The sequence below is a fragment of the Pseudonaja textilis genome, chromosome 1 (assembly GCF_049901715.1).
Source record: "Pseudonaja textilis isolate UNSWEBS1 chromosome 1, rPseTex1.2, whole genome shotgun sequence".
Taxonomy (NCBI): Eukaryota; Metazoa; Chordata; class Lepidosauria; order Squamata; family Elapidae; genus Pseudonaja; species Pseudonaja textilis.
This window is the reverse complement of record NC_141990.1, coordinates 122,401,192-122,423,476: the sequence shown is the minus strand read 5'-3', so window position 1 is coordinate 122,423,476 and position 22,285 is coordinate 122,401,192. Positions and strand designations below refer to the sequence as shown.

Sequence of the window (22,285 nt, the reverse complement as noted above, 5' to 3'; positions counted from 1 at the left end):
TTAAATTTTAGTATATTTTGAGTATGCAATTTACATATACTCAGGATCTCTAAATCCTGTTCGATATGAGAATGCCTTAGCTATATTTAAAGTGCACTCCTATTACATTAACTGCTCAAAAACATAGTGTAACATTTCATATAAATGTCTATACCAGGGGTGTCAAACTCAATTTCATTGAGGGATGCATCAATGTTGTGTTTGACCTTGGGGGGCCAGGGTATGTTCAGGGTGGGCATGGCTAGTTTGACATCACTTGTGTCAGGGGTGTGTGCCTGGTGTGGCCTGAGTGCTCTGCCAGCCAAAATGGGCTCCCGAGCTCCGTTTTCAGCTGTGCTGGTCTCCCGCTGTGGCCCCCTCAGTTGTTTTCGCTGACAGAGGGCTGCAGGAGATTGTCACAGCTGAAAACGGAGTCTGGGAGGGCCATGCATGGCCCCCCCGAGCTCTGTTTTCACTTGCAGAGGCACCATGGGCTGGTTCTTTGCTGTTTCCAGGGTAGCCCCATGGGCCAGATCTAAGCCCCCCTCGGGCATGATCCAGCCCCCAAGTTTGACACCCCTGGTCTGCATTTCATCTTTCGTCTTCTCTCAGTATCCCAATCTCCTTGAAAAAGTTGCACAGGAGCAATAAATGAAAATTGCGTAGATTTTACATCTGTGAGAGATGTTACTTAATACTTAAAGCATGGAATATATAATTTCATTCCACATGTGTCATAATGTATATGTAGAAGAAAAAGAGCAGCATAGTATTGCCAGAAAAGCATGGTATAGGAAAATGTTCAATCACTCAGCAGAATTGTCCTCACAAATCTTAGATATTATGCATGTTGAACTATTAGTTAGGACTGTGCATTGCTTTGGATTTTAAATAGTTTACTGACCCAATTGTGCTGTTGCATGATAAATCTAAGTAATACAGGTAATCCTCAACTGACAACCACAATTGAGCCCAACATTTATGTTGCAAAGTGACAAATTTATTGAGTTTTGCCTCATTTTACACTTTTCTTGCCACATTTGTTAAGTGAATCACTGCAGTCGTTAAATTAGTAACACGGTTATTAAGCAAATCTGGTTTCTCCATTGACTTTGCTTGCCAAAGTTGATCACATGACCCCTGGACACTGAAACCCTCATAAATGTGAGTCATTGCCAAGCATCCAAATGTAAATCACATAATTGGGGATGCTGCAACAGTCATAAGTGTGAAAAATGGTCATTAATAACTTTTTTCAGTGCCATTGTAACTTTGAAAGGTCATTAAGCAAGCTGTTGTAAGTTGAGGATTACCTGTATTTCCAAATATTTGAAATACAAATTGAAAACTTTCAAAATATAGTTGGAGTTTTTGTAAAATAATGTATTGGGAAATGTTGGTTTGTAATTTTGCATTATTTGGTAATACACACTCCAGGAGATAAGTTGGTAATTTTGTTATAGATTTCCAATTGGAGGACAGGAAACTGAGTGGTGCGAGGGCATGTGAAACAAACAAAATATTCCCCCCTCCTCTTCCCAGAGTTTTAAAAATCAATAGATAATGTCACCTGAGCCATAACACCTTAGAAGGCCAAGGAATATTGATAAAGCTATTGGGGTAGGTTGGACTAGATGACCTATAATGTCCCTTCCAACTTTGATTATCTGTTATCTGTTATGAAGTGAGCATAGACTCTGGGTACCAAGCTAGAATGAGATAACTCTAATAAATGTAACTTTCAAAGACAGCTATGTTTGAAAAATAGGGTTTTTGCCTTTTCCATAAAAAATTAAAGAATCCACTCCACCATTAATCTCACTAAACATGGCAGGCTGTTAAATCCAATCGTGTTCTGTCAATTATCTTGCAGTGAGATGTGTATCCTAATTTACATAGAAGTAGTCCTCATTTAGACTGGTACAACTGTCATGAAATTTTACCACTAATCCTCACATTTAGGAATTCTGCAAGTCTGTAAAGCAAAAGAAAGCTGAAGATAAGAACAGTCTTATTCTCAGCTACTCTTCGGCACAAATGTAGGGAGAAAATAAGACACTCTTCGCTTCAGTATTTCGTAACACAAAAGCTTATTGTTTATTCCTTCCTCCGCAAGGAATCCGAGATATAGCTAAGCAAACAAAATAAAGTTGGATCTAACCCGAGTTTCCTGGGACTCAATATTTATAATGATTTCCCCTCATTACCCTTCATTACCCCTGATTACCCTTATTACCCATGATTACCATTTTGAATGATAATTATTCGTATGAACTCAATCACATGAATCGTGGTTAATGCATAGTGTTTCACCTCACAGCATTTTACATAGACCGCGCATATAATTATGATACAGGGTTTATTCTGATAAAGAGGAATGCCATCCTTCAGGTCACTGTGGCTTCGATGCAAACACGTGTGTTGCGTAGTCGCGACACTTATTTTCATTTAATAGACCACTTTGCTTAACAGTCCAGTTCCTGGTACCAACTGTTGCTAAATAAGGACTACCTGTAACTCTGTAGAGAAGGGTTGTATTCTTACCTACTTTTAGATTTGCTTCTGCTGCCTCAGGTACTATAACAAACAGTTGTGCTTCAAGCAAATTGTGTGATGATCTCTATTTTAAATTAACTCTTAAGGAAATTTGAAGCAAGCATACATAAAAAGCACCCTATGAAGAGAGAATGAGGAAATTAGAGATAACTGAGGAAAACAATGTGGGGTAACATTTTTTAAGTCCCTTAAAAGTCTGTCTGCCAATACAAGGTTTAGATTAGAATAATGCTTTAAACTTGAAGGAAACAGCAAAACCTTATCAACAATTAGGGGCAACTTGTGATCAATGGTAAGAGCTTAACTCTCCTTTACCAGTAAAGTTCAATAATGGAACCAATAACGGTTATTGCATTTGGGTTCTGTGCTGACCAAGATACAGGATTTGAAAGTTTTAATGGCTCTTTAAAGGAACAAGGTAAAACTCACTGAGCATTTTTTAAATCAATTTATCAAATTTTTGAATAAATTCAACTGGGGTTTGTACATCTGCTAGAATGTATTTATTTTAAAATATCTGGCTAATTCATGAACTATTTGAAGCAACTGGTTATAAGGCTTATCTATCAATAAAAAGGATATTTTCCTAAATTATTTTTTCAAAAACAATCTATCACAGTTAAGCAATATTTGAGTATCTTAAACATACATGTGGCTATTAACTGGGATATAAGATAGTTAAATGATTCTGGATTTCCAGTATTATAAGTAACAATTGGAACAGTTTATTTGCTCCTTTGATAATAGAGTGTCTAGTGAATTAACCCTTGCCTCAGAGATTGGTTTGGTCTTCATTTTTCTTTTCTTCTGTTCAATTGTGTCCAGTTCTCTCAGACTGCGTGTATAAATTCCTGCAGTTTTCTTGTCAAGGTTCTTCAGATGTGGTTTGCCATTGCCTCCTTCTAGGGCTGAAAAAAACTGGTTGGCCCAAAACTAACTTAGCTGGCTTTGTGCTCAAGGTAGGATTAGAATTCATGGTCTCCCAGTTTCTAAGTTGATGACATCTTAAGCACTACATAAAACTGGCTCTCAATGTTTTCATTATACATCTTCAAAAGGATTCAGAGGTACCAAAACATAGATGTTTGGTACCAGATCAAGTTCTAAAGATTGAATACTTTTAACAACTTTTTAAATTTTTAAAGATTGAATACTTTTAACAAATTTTTAAAGGTTGAATACTTTTAACAACTTTTCTGCATCACTTCTGTTTTTTAGAATCCTGTTTTTGGCACTCACACATTATTTAATACATTGTGATTTGATAAATGCTGAATGTTTTGATAGCTGTACGAACCTATACAATTCCCTTAACTATAAAAGCATTTTAAAATCTAAATAGATGCTAGTGAGCATCATGAAGTACCACAGATTGATATTAGCAATTATTACTTTACCAAGATACAGTATATGGTAATTTACTCATGTTCCTGTCAGTATGTAATGGAGACCCTCCCATCCCATAAGCCAGGGGTGTCAAACTCGAGGCCCGCAGGCTGAATCCGGACTGTGGGTTGCTAAGATCTGGCCACATGGGGCCACTCTGGAAATAGCAAAGGACCAGCCTGCAGTGCTTATGCTACCAAAAACGGAGCTTGGGAGGGCAGTGCACAGCCCTAGCAGGCTCCATTTTCAGCCACAATGGCTTCCTGCAGCCCTCTTGCCAGCGAAAATGAAGCTTGGGGAGGCCCACCTGAGCTCCATTTTCACTGGCAGAGGGCTGAAGGAGGCCATTGCAACCGAAAATAGAGCCCAGGTGGGCTGCACCTGGCCTCCCTGAGTTCCACTTTCGCTGGCAGAGGCTGCAGGAGGCCGTTGTGGCTGAAAATGGAACCTTAATGAGTGATGTCGAGCTGGCCATGCCCCTGGCCAGGTGTGCCACGCCCCCCCCATTCCCTTTGCGGTGAAACACAACCCTGATGTGGCCCTCAATGAAATTGAGTTTAACACCCCTGCCCTAAGTCAAAGGTAGTTGCCCAATGTATCCCAACCATCCAATGAGCCCCATCTCAACCTCGGCAGGTAGTCTTCGACTTACAGCCATTCGTTTAGTGACCAAAGTTACAATGGTACTGAAAAAAAGTGATGACCGTTGCAGCACCCCCATGGTCACATGATCAAAATTCAGATGCTTGGCAAGTGGTTTATACTTATGGTTGCAGTGTCCCGCGATCATGTGATTATCTTCTGCAACCTTCTGAGAAGCAATATCTTTGGGGAAGCCAGATTCACTTAACCATAACTTAACCCGGTGATTCAGTTAACAACTGTGACAAGAAAGATCGTAAAATGGAACAAAACTCACTTAATTGACTCGTTTAGCAACATGCATTTCGGGCTCAATTGTGGTCATAAGTTGAAGAATACCCTACTTATATTTGAGTTCATCCCACCCCACCCCTTAATGACAAGCTATATTTTGAAGGAGAAAGAAGCATTTCGGGTTTGCTATTGCTTTGCTGAGAGCGGAATGGGACAACTCACCACAGCCAACTTTATGTGGACAATTTAACAATTCAATGTAATTATTTAAAATAAAAAAATATTTGTTTTTTGCCATTCACATTTCATTCTGTCCCTCCTTTTGTATCCTTTAATGATTCTATTCCATCATTTCTTTGATATTAGTGTAACTCTTATCCCACAGCAAGTTGTCCTACAGCAAGTTGGCCTGTGGCGAGTTGTCCCATGAACGGGTTGAGTTGGCCATGATGAGTTGGCCATGGCAAGTCACTGGAACATGAATGGGTCAGGTTACATTCCACCTTCACCCATGGTTTGAGGCTGCATATATACTTGGGCATAGTCAAGATGGCAATCATATATTATGAACCTTGATTTTGCTATTATTAACAACCCCCTAAAAATAAAATCAGAGTCTTATTCACAAATATAAACGTGTAAGGCTATCATTTAATGTAAAAAATTCCATATAAAAATAGCATGCATGCAGAACCTACTTATTTAAACCAAGATGTTTCTTTTATCAATGAACAACTTTGAATATGTCTGTGTTCTTGTCCCATAATGCAACACAAATATAATCTGGACCTGTATCTAGTCACCTAGTGACTAACTAGACTTGTTTAAAGGAAGAAACTTGGTCCAATTTTTCAAAATGAAAAGGGTTATGGTTCATATCCCATCTCATTGCCAACAATGAGAATGGTTACTTAAGCATGAGGATTGGTACATTGTTCAGTACAAAACAGGCCAAGTAATCACTGGAAAAAATGTAATTATTTTTAGATTATAATTAAACTAACAGGATGTAAGAACCCTGTTCCAAAATACAAGATACAAACTTTTGGACAAGTAATATCTCTTTTAAGTATAATGTTTTAGTGTTTACAGACATAAAATGTAAAATAATATTCATACAGAAAAAGAATGTTGTAATCAGGCTGGCAGAGTTCCAGCTCTGGTCTTGAATATAATTATGCTCCTGAACTATTGATATTTCAACATTTCTTAGAAAGAGTAATTAGCTGCTAGCAGAAGTTTTCTAACAGAAATACTGCAGGAATAGTTTGTAAACAGAAAACAATATTGTAGAGGCATATTTCATCAGGGAAAATAAGGTTAAAGGTTTATGAATAATGTTGTAATGTAAGACTTCATTTCTTAAACATCCTGAACCTAAATATATTACATGGAAGTACATTAGCATCAGTGGAACAGCAGCGAGATCTGTGCATGTGTACTTAGAGCAAGTTCCATTCATCTGGTAGAATTCGGTATTAGGTAAACAGAGATTAAGACAGGAACTTTACATTCACACAATGTCATCAAAAACAGGCACATCGTTTAATACCAGAAAAAGAAAAAGGGCCTTAAATAGGAATGCACACTAGATATAAGATGCACTTTAATCTTTTGATAACCCCCCTTTGTATTTTTCATTAAGAACGTATGAAGGATGTAAATGAATAGAGGATTTTTTTTAAAAAGGAACTTGCTATATTCTGTTTGGTCGTACAATTTCTCATTTACTTGTCCTGTTATAATTTAGAATGTACTGTGTGTGTCTGATAATAATTGACTAAAATAAAGACATATAGCAGCATAAACATTACTTTTTGGCACAGTACAATAAAAAAAAGTTAAGGCCCACAGTGTAGAGAAAATTGAAATGTGCCAGTACCATTAGAAAAAAAAAATGTTTGAATTTGTGAAACAACTTATTTTGTTGCCAAAACTTTCGACCTAGACCTAATTTGTGTTTAGCTACCTGAGTCTTTGAAGATGTTTCTGCAGATACACACTGCAGTTAAGTTTCATAAGTCATACAAATATTGCACTACCAACATTGCCAAAATATATACTGGACTGTTTTAAAAACTGTTAATTTTTGCTTCATTATTAAGGCTCTGCCTCTGAGCCACAGGATCTAACAAATAGAAAAACTATTTTATGAACAAGTTATTAAAGCCTTTCAGCTCAAATTTTGTTTAAAATGAAACCTACTGTATATATTAATTCATCATTCCTTTCAACTAGAAAGTTGTCTTACTGAATGTCAAATGAATGCATGGCCAATGGTATTATTTCTAACCCTCTTGGGATCTCACTATTTGCCATTACGAGTCATTCATTTAAACAGCAGTATTATTCCCTATCTGTGTAGGTCCATTGTGTGCAACTCTGCTAAAGCACTGATAAAAACACCTCTACAGCCAGTTGTGTTCCTTAAGGACATCAGTTAAACAACTGGGTCAGACAATGATTTGCAGTTCTAGAGTATGCTGCAGCTGCTGAAAGGGCTTCGGCTTTTCTTGGTCCTTTGCTTGTTTGGCCTAAGGTTGATGACGTCACCTCCTCCGTTGAGCAAGTTGGAATTCTGGCCAGAATGACTTCCACCTGCCGTATTGAAAACACCTATATAAAATTAAAGCACAAAAGAGAGTTGTACGCATGGCAACTGGCAATCTTTTAACTGTGTCAGATCTGTAACTGTACAATTAAAGCAGAACTAGAACTTCAATAAGCCTTAGCTTGATATTTTAAAAATCGAAGCAAGAAATGCTTTATGGTGAGACTACATACTATTTTTATCAGAAATAGTATTTTTAAAGAAATAGCAAGCTTCTTTTAACCTCTTCATCAGTATTTCTGCCATGAGTTAGTCGAAATTACATCATTGTAAAATTCTGATAATATCAGCGGAAAATGAACTAAACTGAATTGAAAATGGCTAGCTTTAATTTATTATTTCTTAGGCTTTGATACTGTGGCCAAAGATTAGTTTTACAAAAGTAAAATGGCACAATACTATCTGCTTGCAGCATGCAACTGTACATACCAATTCTGTTACTACTTGTGTGTACAACTTCTGGATCTTCCATTATTCGTTGCTTAAGTTTTTGAAGGTACTTCTCAGCCAAATATCTAAAAACTGTAGCATACAAAATATCAAGGCCTTTGGAAAATATGTATTTTTATTAGTAAAGCCTATAGTTTCCTTATAAACTCAAACTTACTTAACATGTTAAAAGTGGCAACAACAGTCTATATAAGCTAGTAATGAATAAACGAACACACACAAACAGGTTGTTAAATGCTTAAATGCAGGTTGTTAAACACAACCTGCTGAAGTCAAGACAGAAAAGTCTGATGAATATTGTATTTTTCTGTTAGCAATTATATAGCTCATAGAATATTAATTATACAGTGGTAAAACCTGCATTTTCAATAGAACATTGTTTCATTCATTGTAATAATATTTCCAGGTTGCAAACTTCAGTTCTCCAAATATTTTGGAGCAATCGCTCTCAGCCCGTCAGTCTTACCCAGTCAAGAAAAACTGAAAATATCTCCCTAGGAATTAAGCTTTTTTAAGTTTTTTCTTAAACCTTGGAGTTTAAGTTCATCTTGTCAAAAACAAATTCTTCATCTGTAATTCAATCTCAAAATTTTTTATCTGTGGAACTACAAGGTTGGTGATTCCAGGACATTTTGTTCTCTCTCTGGAACATACCATTCTCGGAGCAACTGGGTAGTTTCTGGAAGCAAATTACAGGATTTGGAGGTGGTTTGGAGGTCAAAAATTTGGAACTGCCAACCCACCCCCAGAAGGGCATTGTTTAATGGAAAGTAGAGTATTTTCCATTTTCAAATAACATAATTTTTCATTTTATTTTGTGGCTAAGAGCAAGTTTCATGTGGTAGTTAAAGCACCAGGCTAGAAACCAGAGACTGTAAGTTCTAGTCCCCCCTTAAGCACAAAACCAGCTGCTGACTTTGGGCCAGTCACTTTCGCTCAGCCCTATGAAGAAGGCAATGACAAATCACTTCCAAAAATGCTGCCAAAAAAACTGCAGGGACTCCTCCAGACACTTGCCAGAAGCCAAGATTGTCTTGAAGGCACGCAAACACACAAAACTTTTGTACTTGCACAGAGTATATAGTCAAGGAATATTTTTGTACCTGCACAGAGTCAAGGAATATATAAAATTTGAATTGGATTATAACACAAATCCTGCCCTCCATATGCAATTGCACAGAGACTATAAGGAGTACCAGATGAAACCTAGTTGTCATAGAACAATGGTGGCTAACCTTTTTGGGCTCCTGTGCCAAAAATTGTGCATGCATTAGTGCGCACACAAAGCATGCCAGCACCTAGAATGAAATGCTCCCCCCCTGCATGCAATCATCCCTGCCACCCTCTTACCTGCACTACGCCTCACAGCTGATCTTTCTGCTGGTTTGAGGCCTTTTTCGGCTTCCCAGAGGCTTGGAAAAAGCCTCTGCAAGGCTTTTCAGGCCAAATAATATGCCTGTTTCATCACTTCCGGTATTACAGGAAATGATGAAATGGGCCTATGCATCCTGAAAAGCCTTGCTGGGAGCCAAAAAAGGCCTGAAACCAGCAGAAAAATCAGCTATGAGGCACGCACATGTGCAGTGAGGTAAGTTTGCCTGTGGCTTGCGTGCCAGCACAAATGTTTCTGCATGCCACTTGTGGCATGCATGCCATAGGTTCGCCATCACAGCCATAGAACTAGTTTTTATTTTTTTAACCAAATTTTGAACCAGTCACTCTCCTAGCACAACCCACCTTGCAGGGCTGTTGTGGGAAAAATAAAAGATAGGAGTATTAGATATGTTCACAGCTTTAAGCTGATTATCATACATAAATGCATAGATATATAAGTAAGTGGGATAAAAATATAACAATAATAATTATGACTATCCACAGTCCCTGAGAAGTAAACAGGTAGATAAAAAAATATACAATCAAAACTTCTAGCTGATCTGCAGTTAACAAATAATAATAATATTTCAAGATTGCAGCACTTCAGACTATCCACAAAGACTAAACTGTCTCAAAGTTCGTCAATTTAAAAGAGATTCTTTGAACTTAGAAAATCGAATTCTAGAGACAAGAACTGAAAAAGGCTTGTTGCTTCAATGAGAAAGAGGAATTAAGCTTGAAAAAGAAAAGAAAACTAACCTAACCAAAATATTAAAAAGTCTACCTTACCTTCTGTTACATTTAAGTCTTCCTTTACAGATGCCCGATAAAATCTTAATTTTAGTTTTTTTGCAAGCGCCTCTGCTTCTTCACTGTTTATAGGAATGGAAAGCCTTGTTTTAGACATCAATTATTTTTCACTAAAATAGAATGCATTAATACAAACTGAACTGAGTTGATAATCTTCATTGAAGTAGATTTAAAAGGGCAGTTAAAAGAAAGGATTTTCTTAGTAAAAAGGTGAGAGAAAATATTAACATTGACTTAAAATGTTGCCTAATGAAAATTATAAAGAAAAAAAGGACCGGAAATTACAGTATTTGGTGTAAATATTAGTTTTTCATAATCTTAAATTGGTGAACCAATCAAGATCTGCTCAAAAACCTGCTCATAGGGCAATGAAAGTATGTAGTAAATAAATAAATAGGAACTGCATAAAAATTAAGCATCCATTGATATTCAAATATATATATCAATTCCTGGCTGCACCAATGAATGAGTGTTGAATAAACACACGGATTCTGCACTTGTGAGAAAGCACAAGGACTTAAGTAAAATTGGGACTTACAATAAAGTCATATATCTTGCATTTGTAAAAAGCAAGCCATAAAACATCCTCCTATTGCACTGCTCTTAAAATACTGCATTTGAAACTAAATTCTCTAGTTTTTGCAACATTCGAGCCAAACTATTTCCTGAGAGTGCCAGACTTAACACTCAAGAAATGTCAATCAGTTTTGTTCCTATTGTGAAAACAGATACAGAAAAGCACAGGGAGAACTTTCATGAGTTCATACAATTTGAGGCAAGATGTCTTTTGATGTCTTTTCTTTTGTATTCTTTCATTAAGACCTCCCATGGTGTTTACTTTTGGTTCTTGCAGTCGTTCTTGGCAAGAATTATATTTACAAGTAGATTACCTGGTTTGTTTGGCTGTTACCTTCCGGTAACTTTGACTTTTTAAATGTCTTGGAAAGGGTGGGGAGGGTTGCTACTGAATAGCATACAGATTAAGAATTGTCTACCTGCATATATAGGTATTCTGTAATAATGGCTTAACATGTATGTACGTGTCTCTAGTGCTAAAGACTCTAATTACCTCCATTTAGAGTTGACACAGGGTCTAAGAAAAAGGTAAAAAATATGGATGGCCTTCCCTCCCTTAGGTTGGCTGCAGTACTTTTTGTCTGGTAGAATGGGGGTTTATTCTGTTTCTCTTTGGGCTCTGCACTAGGTAGTTTTGTTCCAAAGTGGTCCTTGGACCCTCTCCTTGTTGTCTCCTCAGACCCACTCACTCACAAATCTTAACTAGGCAGACCCTTCTTGAATCAGCAACAGTGCATTTCCACAGTGCATTTCCCCCCAGTCCATCTGAGGTACATCAGCCAACACTACCCTTTTAGAACAGGGCTCTCCAACCTTGGCAAATTTAAGCCTTGGTGGACTTCAACTCCCAGAATTCCCCAGCCAAAGCAAAGCTTGGCTGGGGAATTCTGGGAGTTGAAGACCACCAAGGCTTAAATTTGCCAAGGTTGAGACCCCTGCTTTAGAAGAACAAACATTCTTCAATAATTCAAACCCTGTCTACATCATAGCCCACCAGCCTGCATACCTCTTCCAGTTTTCTGCCACCCCAAATGATTCTCTTCCCAAAAGCCTGGTTTTTTTAAAAGTCTCTGCCTTCTTTGCCTATCAGCTGCTGCTCTTTGGATCCTATGGAAAAATCTTCCTACAGGGAACTGAGTTCTCTCTCTTACTTTCAGGTTCTACTGTATGTAGCAATTAAAATAAAGCAAAATGTTTGTTTAGATGCTTGTGGAGATATATCAGACTCACGGGAAGCATGGGCTTCACACTGTCCCTTTCTACAAGGCACTTATATGTCTTGATATTTTATCTTTACCCAGATTTAGCTTAAATCCTTATTTGCAGCATGGCAATACAGCATACAATCTAGTATATAGTTTGTTCATACAAGTACCAAGGTGAATGTCTTCTTAAATTTACCAGTGATGCTTAAAAGATTTGTTTATTAGAATGTAATGAAAGCACCCACTTTTTTATACAAGAGCAATCCAGGAGGTCAATCTTATTCTGAACAAGAACTGTGGGAATCTCTCCGACTTCAGATACAACTTTCTCTCTCCAGGTAGGAATTGCTTCAAAAGATTCCCTATCAACGGTTGAAAACACAAGCACACAAGCCTGGGCTCCTAAAATAATAATAATAAATATAAGAGAAATAAACTTAATGCTCAGTGATAGTTCCCCCCCCAAAAAAAGATACGTAATAAATAACTGGATAAATATGTTGGATAAATGGTATTGATTTATGGAACTGATAAGGCAACATGACTCAAAAGTGTCCCGTGATCAGTATGCATCAGAAAAATAACCGAAAGAACAGCATAACCTTAACACTTAATATATAAGTTGGAAATACAAAATATCAATCAAACACAATAACAACACTAACCAAGAGGGGGTGCTCTTGAACTGGATCTGAGTGCCTGGGGGATGCCTTGGGGAAAAAAAGCCAGGTCTTTCTAAAGCCCAGCAGGCTTGGGGGCGGGCCTCTCATATCTTGGGGAGGGGGGGAGGGAATATTTCAAGAGCACAAGGAAAACCTCTGAAAAGGCATGCTTCCTAAGTCCCTTGAGATGGCAAAGATTAAAGAGAGAACCTGGAGCACGCCCACCCTATGGGAATGTGTGGGACAGGCAGTTTATTAATATATAACTTAAGACACATTGATATAAGGTTGTCTGTACCCTCTTCTTTTGCAGACCCCAAATCCTCTATGGCTACAGCTGCAGTGTAGTTCCTAACATTCTTGAGCCAGTAAATTCAAATGTAAAATAGCCGTAACAAAATAATTCATAGTCAAATAAAAAAGGGAGAAATGTGACAGGAAAACTGGTGTCCCCCTAAAATGGGGAGAGGTATGGAAAACATGTCGTATTTCTATTTTCTATTACTATCCCAATCATTATGGCCAGTAAATTCAATTGCTTTGAATGGGACCTCCAGCCACTAAACGTTTGCTCTTACTTGGCCTAAGCAATAAAAAGAGCATTTTAAAAATTAGTTTTACAAAGAGATGAATGAATAAATAGAGAAAGCCTTATAAAACTCCCTGTTCCGAGGTAGATGAAGAGTCTAGAAACATGAAATATAAATAAAAAAATAAAAAAGGAATCCTGGTTCTCAGGTTCATTCCTTAATTTCTTTATACAACCACTTCCATGTAAGGAACCCCTTCTAGGAGACAAATAGTTGAAGATGAAAAATAAACCTTAGTGCTTAGTATTATATGATTTGGTCATCCGTTACATTTGATCCAGGTGCCCAAGGGTATGAAACCTGATACTCTGAAGCATTCTTACTGTATTCTGAGCAGCTTCTCTTATACTGTGATCAGTAAGAAACCTGTGTACTTAATACAGTTTTAAAAACATAAGAATTTATTTAAATCTGAGAAGAAAGACATTATAACAATAATGGAAACATTTAATGTCTATAAAAATGTAGCTAGGTTATGTATTAAACAGGGATAGGCCATATGTAGTATTCCATTGCTGATTCCCAGTAACCCCAGGATACATGACCCACTGGTAAAAAAATGCTCCAGAAAAGTATGAAATTACATTTTTGAGTCTTTGGATTAATTAGCAGTTCATAATCATCCTAATGTCAGAGAAAAAAGTTCAAACTGCTTCATCAAAATAATGGTTTGAAAAATTGAGATTAATCTATATTAGGTAATAATTAGATAATAATTTACCAATGCAACCCTACATATAATCACTCAGAAGTAAATTCGTTACATCTCTCAGATAAGTAGAGGTAAGATTGTGTCCTAAGTCCTATTTTCAAGAGGTAACAAAAGAATCTAAATTTCAATATCTCTAAAATGGAATCACTACTGTTTAGGAACATAATCACTGCTCAGGGTCCCTTTGTGAGGGAGATGGGCAGTTTTTAAATTTGACAGATGAATAAATGTTATATGTAGGCTTTGGCAAGATTCAGAACCAATATCAAATATGAATTTGGTAGCAGTCACATGTGGGACTGACACTAAATATTAAAGCAAAGTGAAAGACTTGCATGTGTGACTCAAGGAAGGTTGCGCTGAAGGTGGGTAAATAAGTTAAAGCTACTGGAATCTGGTACAAGCTTGTCGTCAGAAATATGAAAATAACTTGAAGACTAGGAATGTAGGTGCCAGGAGTGGAAATTAGCCAGAGGCAGAATAGAAGAAAGAGGATGATGGGATGGGATGAACAGGTTTTTATCAGACAGCAAAGAGCTTATGAGGAAATCTCAATAGAACTGTAAAAAAAAAAAGAATCTCGGTTTAGAAAAGTATATAAGGAGTTGTGAGTGCAAGCTTAAGACATGCAGACTTAGCTTGATGTAAACATGGTCTAACCCAGGGCTGTCAAACTCCCGGCGAAGGGAGCGGAAGTTCTGATATGTCATGTGATGACACTATGACGACGCAACTTTGACACTCCTGGTCGAACTGATAGAGAGGAAACATGGGAAAAATGTTTAGGACAAGAAAAGAATATGGGAAACAACCTGAAGAAATAAAAAAGAGGCAGAGATTTAAAATGAAATAAAATGTCTAGTAACGTGCTGAAGTGTGAAAAATGTTACTAGTGAATCAGGCATATTACTTGAGACATAAGGAAACTGACCGATTTCATTCCCAGTGAATTCAATAGTTACTGTCATGTAAAGTTATTCTTGACTGTGTGTATATGGTTATTCTTTCATGCAAATGGCAAAACACAATCTTTGGCTCTGAACTCAGGAAAGGAAAGGTGTTTTTGGTCTATTTATTACTAGAAGAGTCTTGGGACTTGTTGGATTTAGTGGGTGGAAGAAACATCCCTTAGAGCCTCCTGCTGGTGGAAGAGTCATCCAGGTCTCTGGTTGAAGAACTAGAAATGAAATTGTGCGGGCCTGTTATGATGAGTATTATTTAAAAAGTATGCTACTAGAATTTAAATTTACCACAAACCAGAGTCTTTATATTAACAGGGTTTTTTTTCTTACCTCTATAATAAGCTTTAGTAATTGCATCAAATTCTTCTTGACCTGCTGTATCCCATAGCATTAACCGGACATCTTCATCATTGACTCTAAAAATACATATTTGTATCAATAAGCATATTAAAAAGACCAAGGAACTTGTAATCTAAAAAAAGTACTTAGCAAAATGGCTTTCAGTAATCCCATTGTTTTTCAAACAGACTTGAATTTCCATTGATATGGACTCATGCACATCAGACTACCTCATTTTTCCAATTCTTTTAGCTACAGACGTACTGTTTCTGAAGGGTATGGCACAAAAGACTACATTAATTGAGAAACAACTGGCAAAGAATTAGGAGGACTTAAACATACTAAGGTAGTAGGAGTGGGTTTGGAGGCAAATTACTTGAAGCCTAACTCCAAAATTTAAACTTATTTAACCATATCTAATTATACGATATCCTTTTCTTTTCCTCTGCTCTGAGAGAAAATAAAAGTACTTTGTGGACTGAAATAAATTAGACATATTGTTTTTTTAAAATCCATTTATTTATATTGCACTCTTCATGTTCCATACAAATCACTGTCATTCAGTGTTATAAATGTTTATAACTCTTTGTCACATTTACAATATTGCTACTCCATCTTACCACTATTGGTAAAATAGCCTTTTCCTTCTAACAGACTATAGCAATGTTGCATTTATTGTTCAGGTTAATAATTCTGGAACTTCTGCAGACAGACAGCAGAATACAGATGCCTCATGTTCACATTTATGCAAAAGACTTTTTCCGAAAAACACTTATAAATATACTGAATCCAGTCCTAAAAACGAACAAATAATACTGCCATCTGTTAGATACGTACTGCATTTCTCTTTCCAAGAAATCAACTCCAATTGTTTTTTTATAGTCTTTTGTAAAAATCCCTTTGCAATATCTCTGGATCATACTAGATTTCCCTACAGCTCCATTTCCAACCACAACCACCTTGATGGCCACCTCTAAATCTTCTTCCAGCATTTTGAAAGTTGTAATTTGTTTCTCAATTTAGTATAGATCTCTGAATTCTCTACCTGAAAAAAAGAAAGAGGGTAATAATAGTTTCTTTGATTACAAAAATAAAAACACACATTTTATTTTGACTTCTCGTTCTCTCATGAGTTTATAATAAGTCTGTTGCTTAAGGCAGTTAGGTGAGTTGCATCTTTTTGCCACAGTTATTAAGTGAATCATGCAATGGATCTGGCTCTCCCATTGCCTTTGTTTATCAGAACCAGCTAGGAGATTGCAAATGGTAGATCCCATGAGCCCAGGACACTCCAATTGTCATAAATACATGCCACTTGCCAAGTGTTCTAATTCTGATCACATGACCATGGAAACTGCAAGGCTCATAAGTGTAAAACCCAGTCATAAGTCACTTTTTTCACTGCTGTTATAATTTTAAACAATCACTAGATAAATGGCTGTAAGTCAAGGACTATCCATATAATTTTGATAATCGTTTTGCATTTCATGCTTATATTTTACAAATGAGCACGGTGCCTGCTAAAGTTTAAATATTTTCCAGTCACTCCCAAGTTCTATAATAGTGTTTCCCCCCCCACCCCTTAAAATACATCTAGGACTACTTCAGATGTCTGTCCACACTAGCCTTCTCTCTATGGATTTATCCTCATTCCATTCACTATGATTTGTAGTCTTTTTTTCCTTCCCTGCCCTTTGCAGCATTCTTCACCTTTAATCCCATGAATCAAGTGTGCGCTTCTGTATCATTGCAGCAGCTGGAAAATAGCTCCTTCTCATATGACCCATTTTTTTTTTCTGTTTTGGAAAAGATTCTTTTATGCTACAGTATTTCTCCCTCCTACTCATTTAGAAAGCCATATCAAGGATTTGCCTTAGTAAATCTTGCTCTTCAACAGCATTTCCCCTTTACATTAAATGGGTAGGTGAATCCAACCAAAATGTTATTAACTCCTTCCATATAGAAAGTTTCCATTATATCAAAAATGTGTAATACTGGTATATGGATGGTTCTTGCTTATTGACCATTCATTCAGCTACAGCACTGAAGTAGTCACAACTGCCCTTCAAGTTCTGACGATAGCAGCATCCCACAATCATGTGACTGTGATTTGCAGCCTTCCCTGCTGGCCTCCAATTAAAAAAAAGTCAATGGGGAAACTGTCAGGAATTCAGAAGTTGCAATTACATGAGCTCCTCCCTTTACAACCTATGCACTCCACACTTAATAACGGTAACTGAGGACTGCCATTGCTAAGCAGTATGTCATATGATATCATGTTTATAATGCATGGCTATTTGAGTCCCAATTTCCATCATTAAGCAAGAGCTACCTGTATAATGCCAAAGAAATGGCTTGTACAGTAACACGTGGTAGTTACTAAAAAACAGTTGCCTTATATCCCTTCCTTCTTCCCTCCCCACAAATGAGCTGTCAAATTAGAAAGACTAAAGTTGACTTACACTAAAAATTCAATGAAAACAAAATGCAAAAATATAACATGAAACAATGCTATGGGAAAACACCTAACAAGCCATTTCAGCTATCCTAATCATTAAAGCAAAATCATGAAATACCATGACACGTCACCCATTCAAAAATCAAGTTTTAATGCCATTATAACAGTCTTACAGGACCAGCAGAGAAATTCAAGGTGGTCCCATAGATAACCAGATCCAAATCTATGTGAGGTTTTGTTGTAGATGACAATCAGCATCTTGAATCCACTAACCAGTGCAGTTAATGAAACAGAAGTATCATATAGATGTACTAAGATGTGTCTATTACCACCAACAGCATTTGGAATCAGCTGTAGGTTCCCTGTGGTCTTTGGTGCATTCTTTTCTAAAACAGAAGTTAATCACAGTGACTAATGCCCTAGTCACCGTACAATTTGATTATTGCAAGATCTCTAAGTGCGGCTGCCCTTGAAGACTTGGAAGCTTCAGCTGGTTCAGAATCCGGTGGCATTGGCAATGATATGCATGTTTCACTATGCCCACGTGATACCTTTCCTGTGCAAGCTTCACTGGTTACCAGTTTGCTTTCAGTGCTTCAAGGTGCTAGTTATGGCCTATAAAAGCCTTACATTATATGGTTATATTATATGATTATTTGAGGGATGGTCATCACCCATGGAGTATGACTGACTGGAGGAGAAGTGAGAATATCAGGGAGTGGAGGAAATCAGCCTAGAATCCCTAGGAACCACAAGTGGACTAAGTCCAACCCCCCTATGAATTCCCTGGACCCTTATCTGACTCCAAGAAGGTGCTAATCTTTAGTTGAGATTTGTGTGCATAGGTATGAGTAGCAATAAATCAGTTTAACTGAACCTTCATGTGTGGATCTGTTCTTTTGTGTCTGACACCAAGTGATATGAACCAGTAGGATTGGTATATTTCAGATCCCTTCGGTTAAAGGAAGTTATTCCTTGGGATTCAAAATGAGTGTCTTCCACCAGTGTCTACTCTTTGAATGACGCTCCCGCTGAGATCCCAATGGATCCCATCCTGATAGAATTCTGAAAGGTCTTTAAAAAGTGTTCTCCCAGGCATTGGGCTGGGGTGGATGGACACCTTTTTGAGTTAGATAGATAAAAATAAATATGTATTGTTGATGGATTTGCCTTATAATTCTGCTTATTCTATTTTTTTGTTGGTTTTATAGTGTATTTTATTTTCTCTGTTATATTCTGAACTGCCCAGAGTCATTCTACCATCAAGTGGCTCCTAAATCCAATAAATTAAATTAAAGACTGGTCCACATCAGCACATTACAGTAATCCAAGTAAGGCAAGAATGATCATAATTAGGAAAAGGTGCAATTATTGCACAAAATGAATTTATGCAAGTGTCTTGGCATAGCTATTTCTTGCCCTTCCAGCAAGAACTAGGAACCCTGGAGGACCCACAATTCCATCTGAAAAATGCAGCCCTACTGAGAAATGGAGTCCACCAAGTGGAATATATTTTTCAAGTTTCAGCAGATTTCCAAAGAGTCTTTATAAGTTTTATTTGCACTGAATTAGTACCTGAGAAACACTGGGCCAATTAGTTCTATGTTGATAACTGTGTAGTAGGATATATAGAGTATGACATAAATGACTATACCATGACAGCCTCCTCTAAGAAATACCTTTATTGTAGCAATGCTTGTGGTTCAAACACTTGTGGTACAAAACTATAGAAAGAAATAATTATTTCACCACATGCAATCACAGAAAATAAATAGTGAACCATTCTGTACATTTCAGATTGGCTCTAAATCTCCACATAAACCCTTACATATGTGTAGTAAATCATGCCTCTGAACATAAGAGAAAACAATCCCTATCACATCAAAGATATACATGCATCTCATCATATAGCAACCTTTTCCAGCCTGTGAAGATATCTTGAACTAACAGTCCCCATAACCTCAAATCCAGCACATTTGAAAGCCACAAAACAGGGAAAGGTTCAGATGCTTTAGCATAACAATTGTAAACTTACACATCTACTAAATGATTCCCCCCTCCCCCAATCAAGCATTCTCTCCCCCAAATTTCAACAATGCAGAAAATCAAAACTCAAGCTTAATTTAAAAACAAAGTACAGGAATATTGGTGAAAACCAGAAAGAAGATCACAAAAAGTAGACAGAAATAATGATGATGATGATGATGATGATGATGATGATAATAATAATAATAATAATAATAGTAGTAGTAGTAGTAGTAGTAGTAGTATAAAAACAAGCCCAGCCCCAAGTCCCAGAATCTGGGCGGGGGACTTTGGACCAGGGATTTCTTCTTCTATGGGGGAAAAGGAAAGGAAATTCCCTCTGGGTATCCCCCGTCGGAAAGGGCGGGATGTTAAGTCTAAGAAATGCATCAACTAATGTCCGCAGCCTCTCTGTACTAAATGTAACGATCTCCAAATAAGGAGCTCGTGGATCGGCAAGCCAGAGGAATTCCTCTGTTAGGGATCAAAGCCAGAGAGAAATCTGCCGCTGTGATCGAGCAAAAGGGAGCGCGGGCGCAGCATCTTCACCGAGTCCAGCCTATCACCACGTAGAAACCCTTATGTGTGTGTTGTGTATGTGTGTGTGTAGCACCACGTAACCCAGCGTCCTGCCATCCCCCAACCCGAGGATCCTCCCCACGCGCCCGAATCCCAGACGCGGCGCCTACGAACCAGGGCGGTCTCCGACCGGCTCCCCACGAAATCGGCCCGCGGAGGAAGAAGGGGCGCCCCCCCCCGCCTCCGGGTTAGAAGCCCGCCAGCCCCGCCAGCCCAACCCGGACGCGCATCGCCCGCTCCTCCCGCGGGACACTCACAGGGCCGGAAACGCCGTCAGGGCCGCGGGGGACTAGCTCGGGAAAGCTCTCTTCTCCGCCGCGTCTGCTTTACCGAATGGGGACAGACGCTTCGCCAGGCAGCCAGCCTCGCCTGCCGCCCCCCTCCTCAGCCGCCTCGCCTCAGCGGAGGCGGGACCAGCCTCCCTGGCCGGGTTAGAAGTTGGGGGTGGGGAGGAGGAGGAGGAGGAGGAGGGAGAAGCGCCACTCGGGAGGGAGGAAGAGCCTCTGGCTTTGGAAGGCTCGCAGGATGTCGCCGGCTTTGCCTTCCTTGCGGTGACACGAAGAGGCTCAACCATCCGAAGGTAAAACCAAAGGGAGCCCCTTCAGATGTCGTCTCGGTCCTCGACGTAAACTGCGAGCTACCTTCTGAGAGCGCCTGACGGGGAGTGAAGCTCCCTGATTCCGGTAGACTTGCGAGTTGAGGATCTCAAAAACCCCCAAGTGGTTTAGCAAACAAAACCGATGATCATTTCGGGCTGTGGAACCTCGCAGGATACATAATGGCCTGAAGCTACTTGCAATATTAATCAGAAAGCAAATAAGGTTGGCTTTATCTATGTATGTGCATGTATAATACACGACACATGTGCATACATATGTATATGTGTATGTATATTTGTGTGTATATACAGCTAGTCCCTGACTTACTGCCACAATTGAGCTCAAATTTTCTGTTGCTAAGCAAGATAGTTATTAAGTGAGTTTGGCCCCGTCCTATGACCTTTCTTGTCACCATTGTTAAGTGAGTCGCTGCGTTTAAGGTAGTAATATGGTTGTAAAGTGAATCTGGCTTCCACATTGACTGCTTGTCAGAAGGTTGCCAAAGGGGATCACATGTCCCCAGGAACACTGCAACCATTATAAATATGTGTCAGTTGCCAAGCATCTGAATTTTGATCACAAAACTGAGGATTCAAAAGTCATAAGTGTGTGAAAAACGGTCATAGGTCACTTTTTTCAGTGCTGTTGTAACTTCAAACAATTAAATGAACTGTTGTAAGTTAAGGACTACCTGTATGTTTATGTGTATATATGTTTACATATGCACACTTATCAATACACACACATAGAGCCATGATAGAAATAAATCAGAATGAAATATATCACCATAAGATAGGAATGCATCATAAATAAATGAATACTCCCCTATATCAGAGGAAACTTTTGGTATGGCTTAAGACTGTAGTTTATGTAAACAATTCAGCTGAGAAATAATCTGGAAAACAATTAAGTTTAACACATAATAATGTGAGGCAGCACTCCTTACTTCACCCTTGGATTTGTTTCCTCAGCAATGACCTTGGGAAATTGGAAAGCCAAACTAAAGAGAATTTTGTTTTTCATATGACTGTCTCCCACAAGATCTGCCTGACCAGTTAGGAGCCACTCTGGTTTTCTTTGATTAGATAATGCCATTCTCAGGACTCTCAAAAAGTACACTCTCTCTCTGAGCAGCCCTTAGCATCCCTTAAGATCCGGATGCCTCCCCGCCCCACCCCTGCCGCCATTGGTTCAGGAGAGCCTCTTCACCCAGACCTTTGGTGAGGGACAGTCCTCCCTTCACTGCATTTGCCATCTTTTTTTAAAAATTTCATTTTAGTTTCTTCGTTTAATTATTGTGAGTTGCCCAAAGTCATTGGGAGTTTGGTGGCCTATAGATAATCTTCAATTTACAACTAATCATTTAACAACTGTTTGAACATATTACCGACCCACAAAACCTACTTACAAGTTCCAAAGTTATGGTGGCTGTCCCCCCACCCCAAAACACACACACTGCAGTTACACAGTTGTATTTTGGATACACTCGAACCAGTTTGCATTTATGGCTGTTCGCAGCACCCATAGTCATGTGAC

The 22,285-nt window shown here is 38.3% G+C and overlaps 1 protein-coding gene across 2 annotated transcripts; it reads right to left on the bottom strand.

Moving 5' to 3' along the window:
* Positions 1 to 5,430: 5,430 nt before the first annotated feature.
* Positions 5,431 to 20,957, bottom strand: RAB23 (RAB23, member RAS oncogene family). 2 transcript variants are annotated; one of them, XM_026695176.2, is made up of 7 exons: positions 20,408 to 20,957; positions 15,926 to 16,133; positions 15,080 to 15,165; positions 12,069 to 12,225; positions 10,022 to 10,104; positions 7,838 to 7,930; positions 5,431 to 7,413 (listed from the first exon to the last, which is right to left on the bottom strand). In XM_026695176.2, the coding sequence occupies exons 2-7, from the start codon at positions 16,078 to 16,080 to the stop codon at positions 7,271 to 7,273; spliced, it is 717 nt and encodes a 238-aa protein (XP_026550961.1). In that variant the 5' UTR covers positions 16,081 to 16,133; positions 20,408 to 20,957; the 3' UTR covers positions 5,431 to 7,270. The 2 variants fall into 2 exon arrangements, with proteins under 2 accessions (XP_026550961.1, XP_087772103.1); XM_087915977.1 differs by lacking the exon at positions 20,408 to 20,957 and adding an exon at positions 20,265 to 20,405.
* Between the last annotated feature and the right edge of the window lie 1,328 nt (positions 20,958 to 22,285).

What these genes read in the sequence shown, in the direction of transcription:
- RAB23 (XM_026695176.2), bottom strand. Translation starts at nt 16,080, where the DNA reads ATGCTGGAAGAAGATTTAGAGGTGGCCATCAAGGTGGTTGTGGTTGGA. An exon ending in TTCTTGGAAAGAGAAATGCA is followed by an intron (nt 15,166 to 15,925) that starts GTACGTATCTAA and finishes ATGTATTTTTAG; the next exon opens with AGTCAATGATGAAGATGTCC. An exon ending in TACTAAAGCTTATTATAGAG is followed by an intron (nt 12,226 to 15,079) that starts GTAAGAAAAAAA and finishes TTATTATTTTAG; the next exon opens with GAGCCCAGGCTTGTGTGCTT.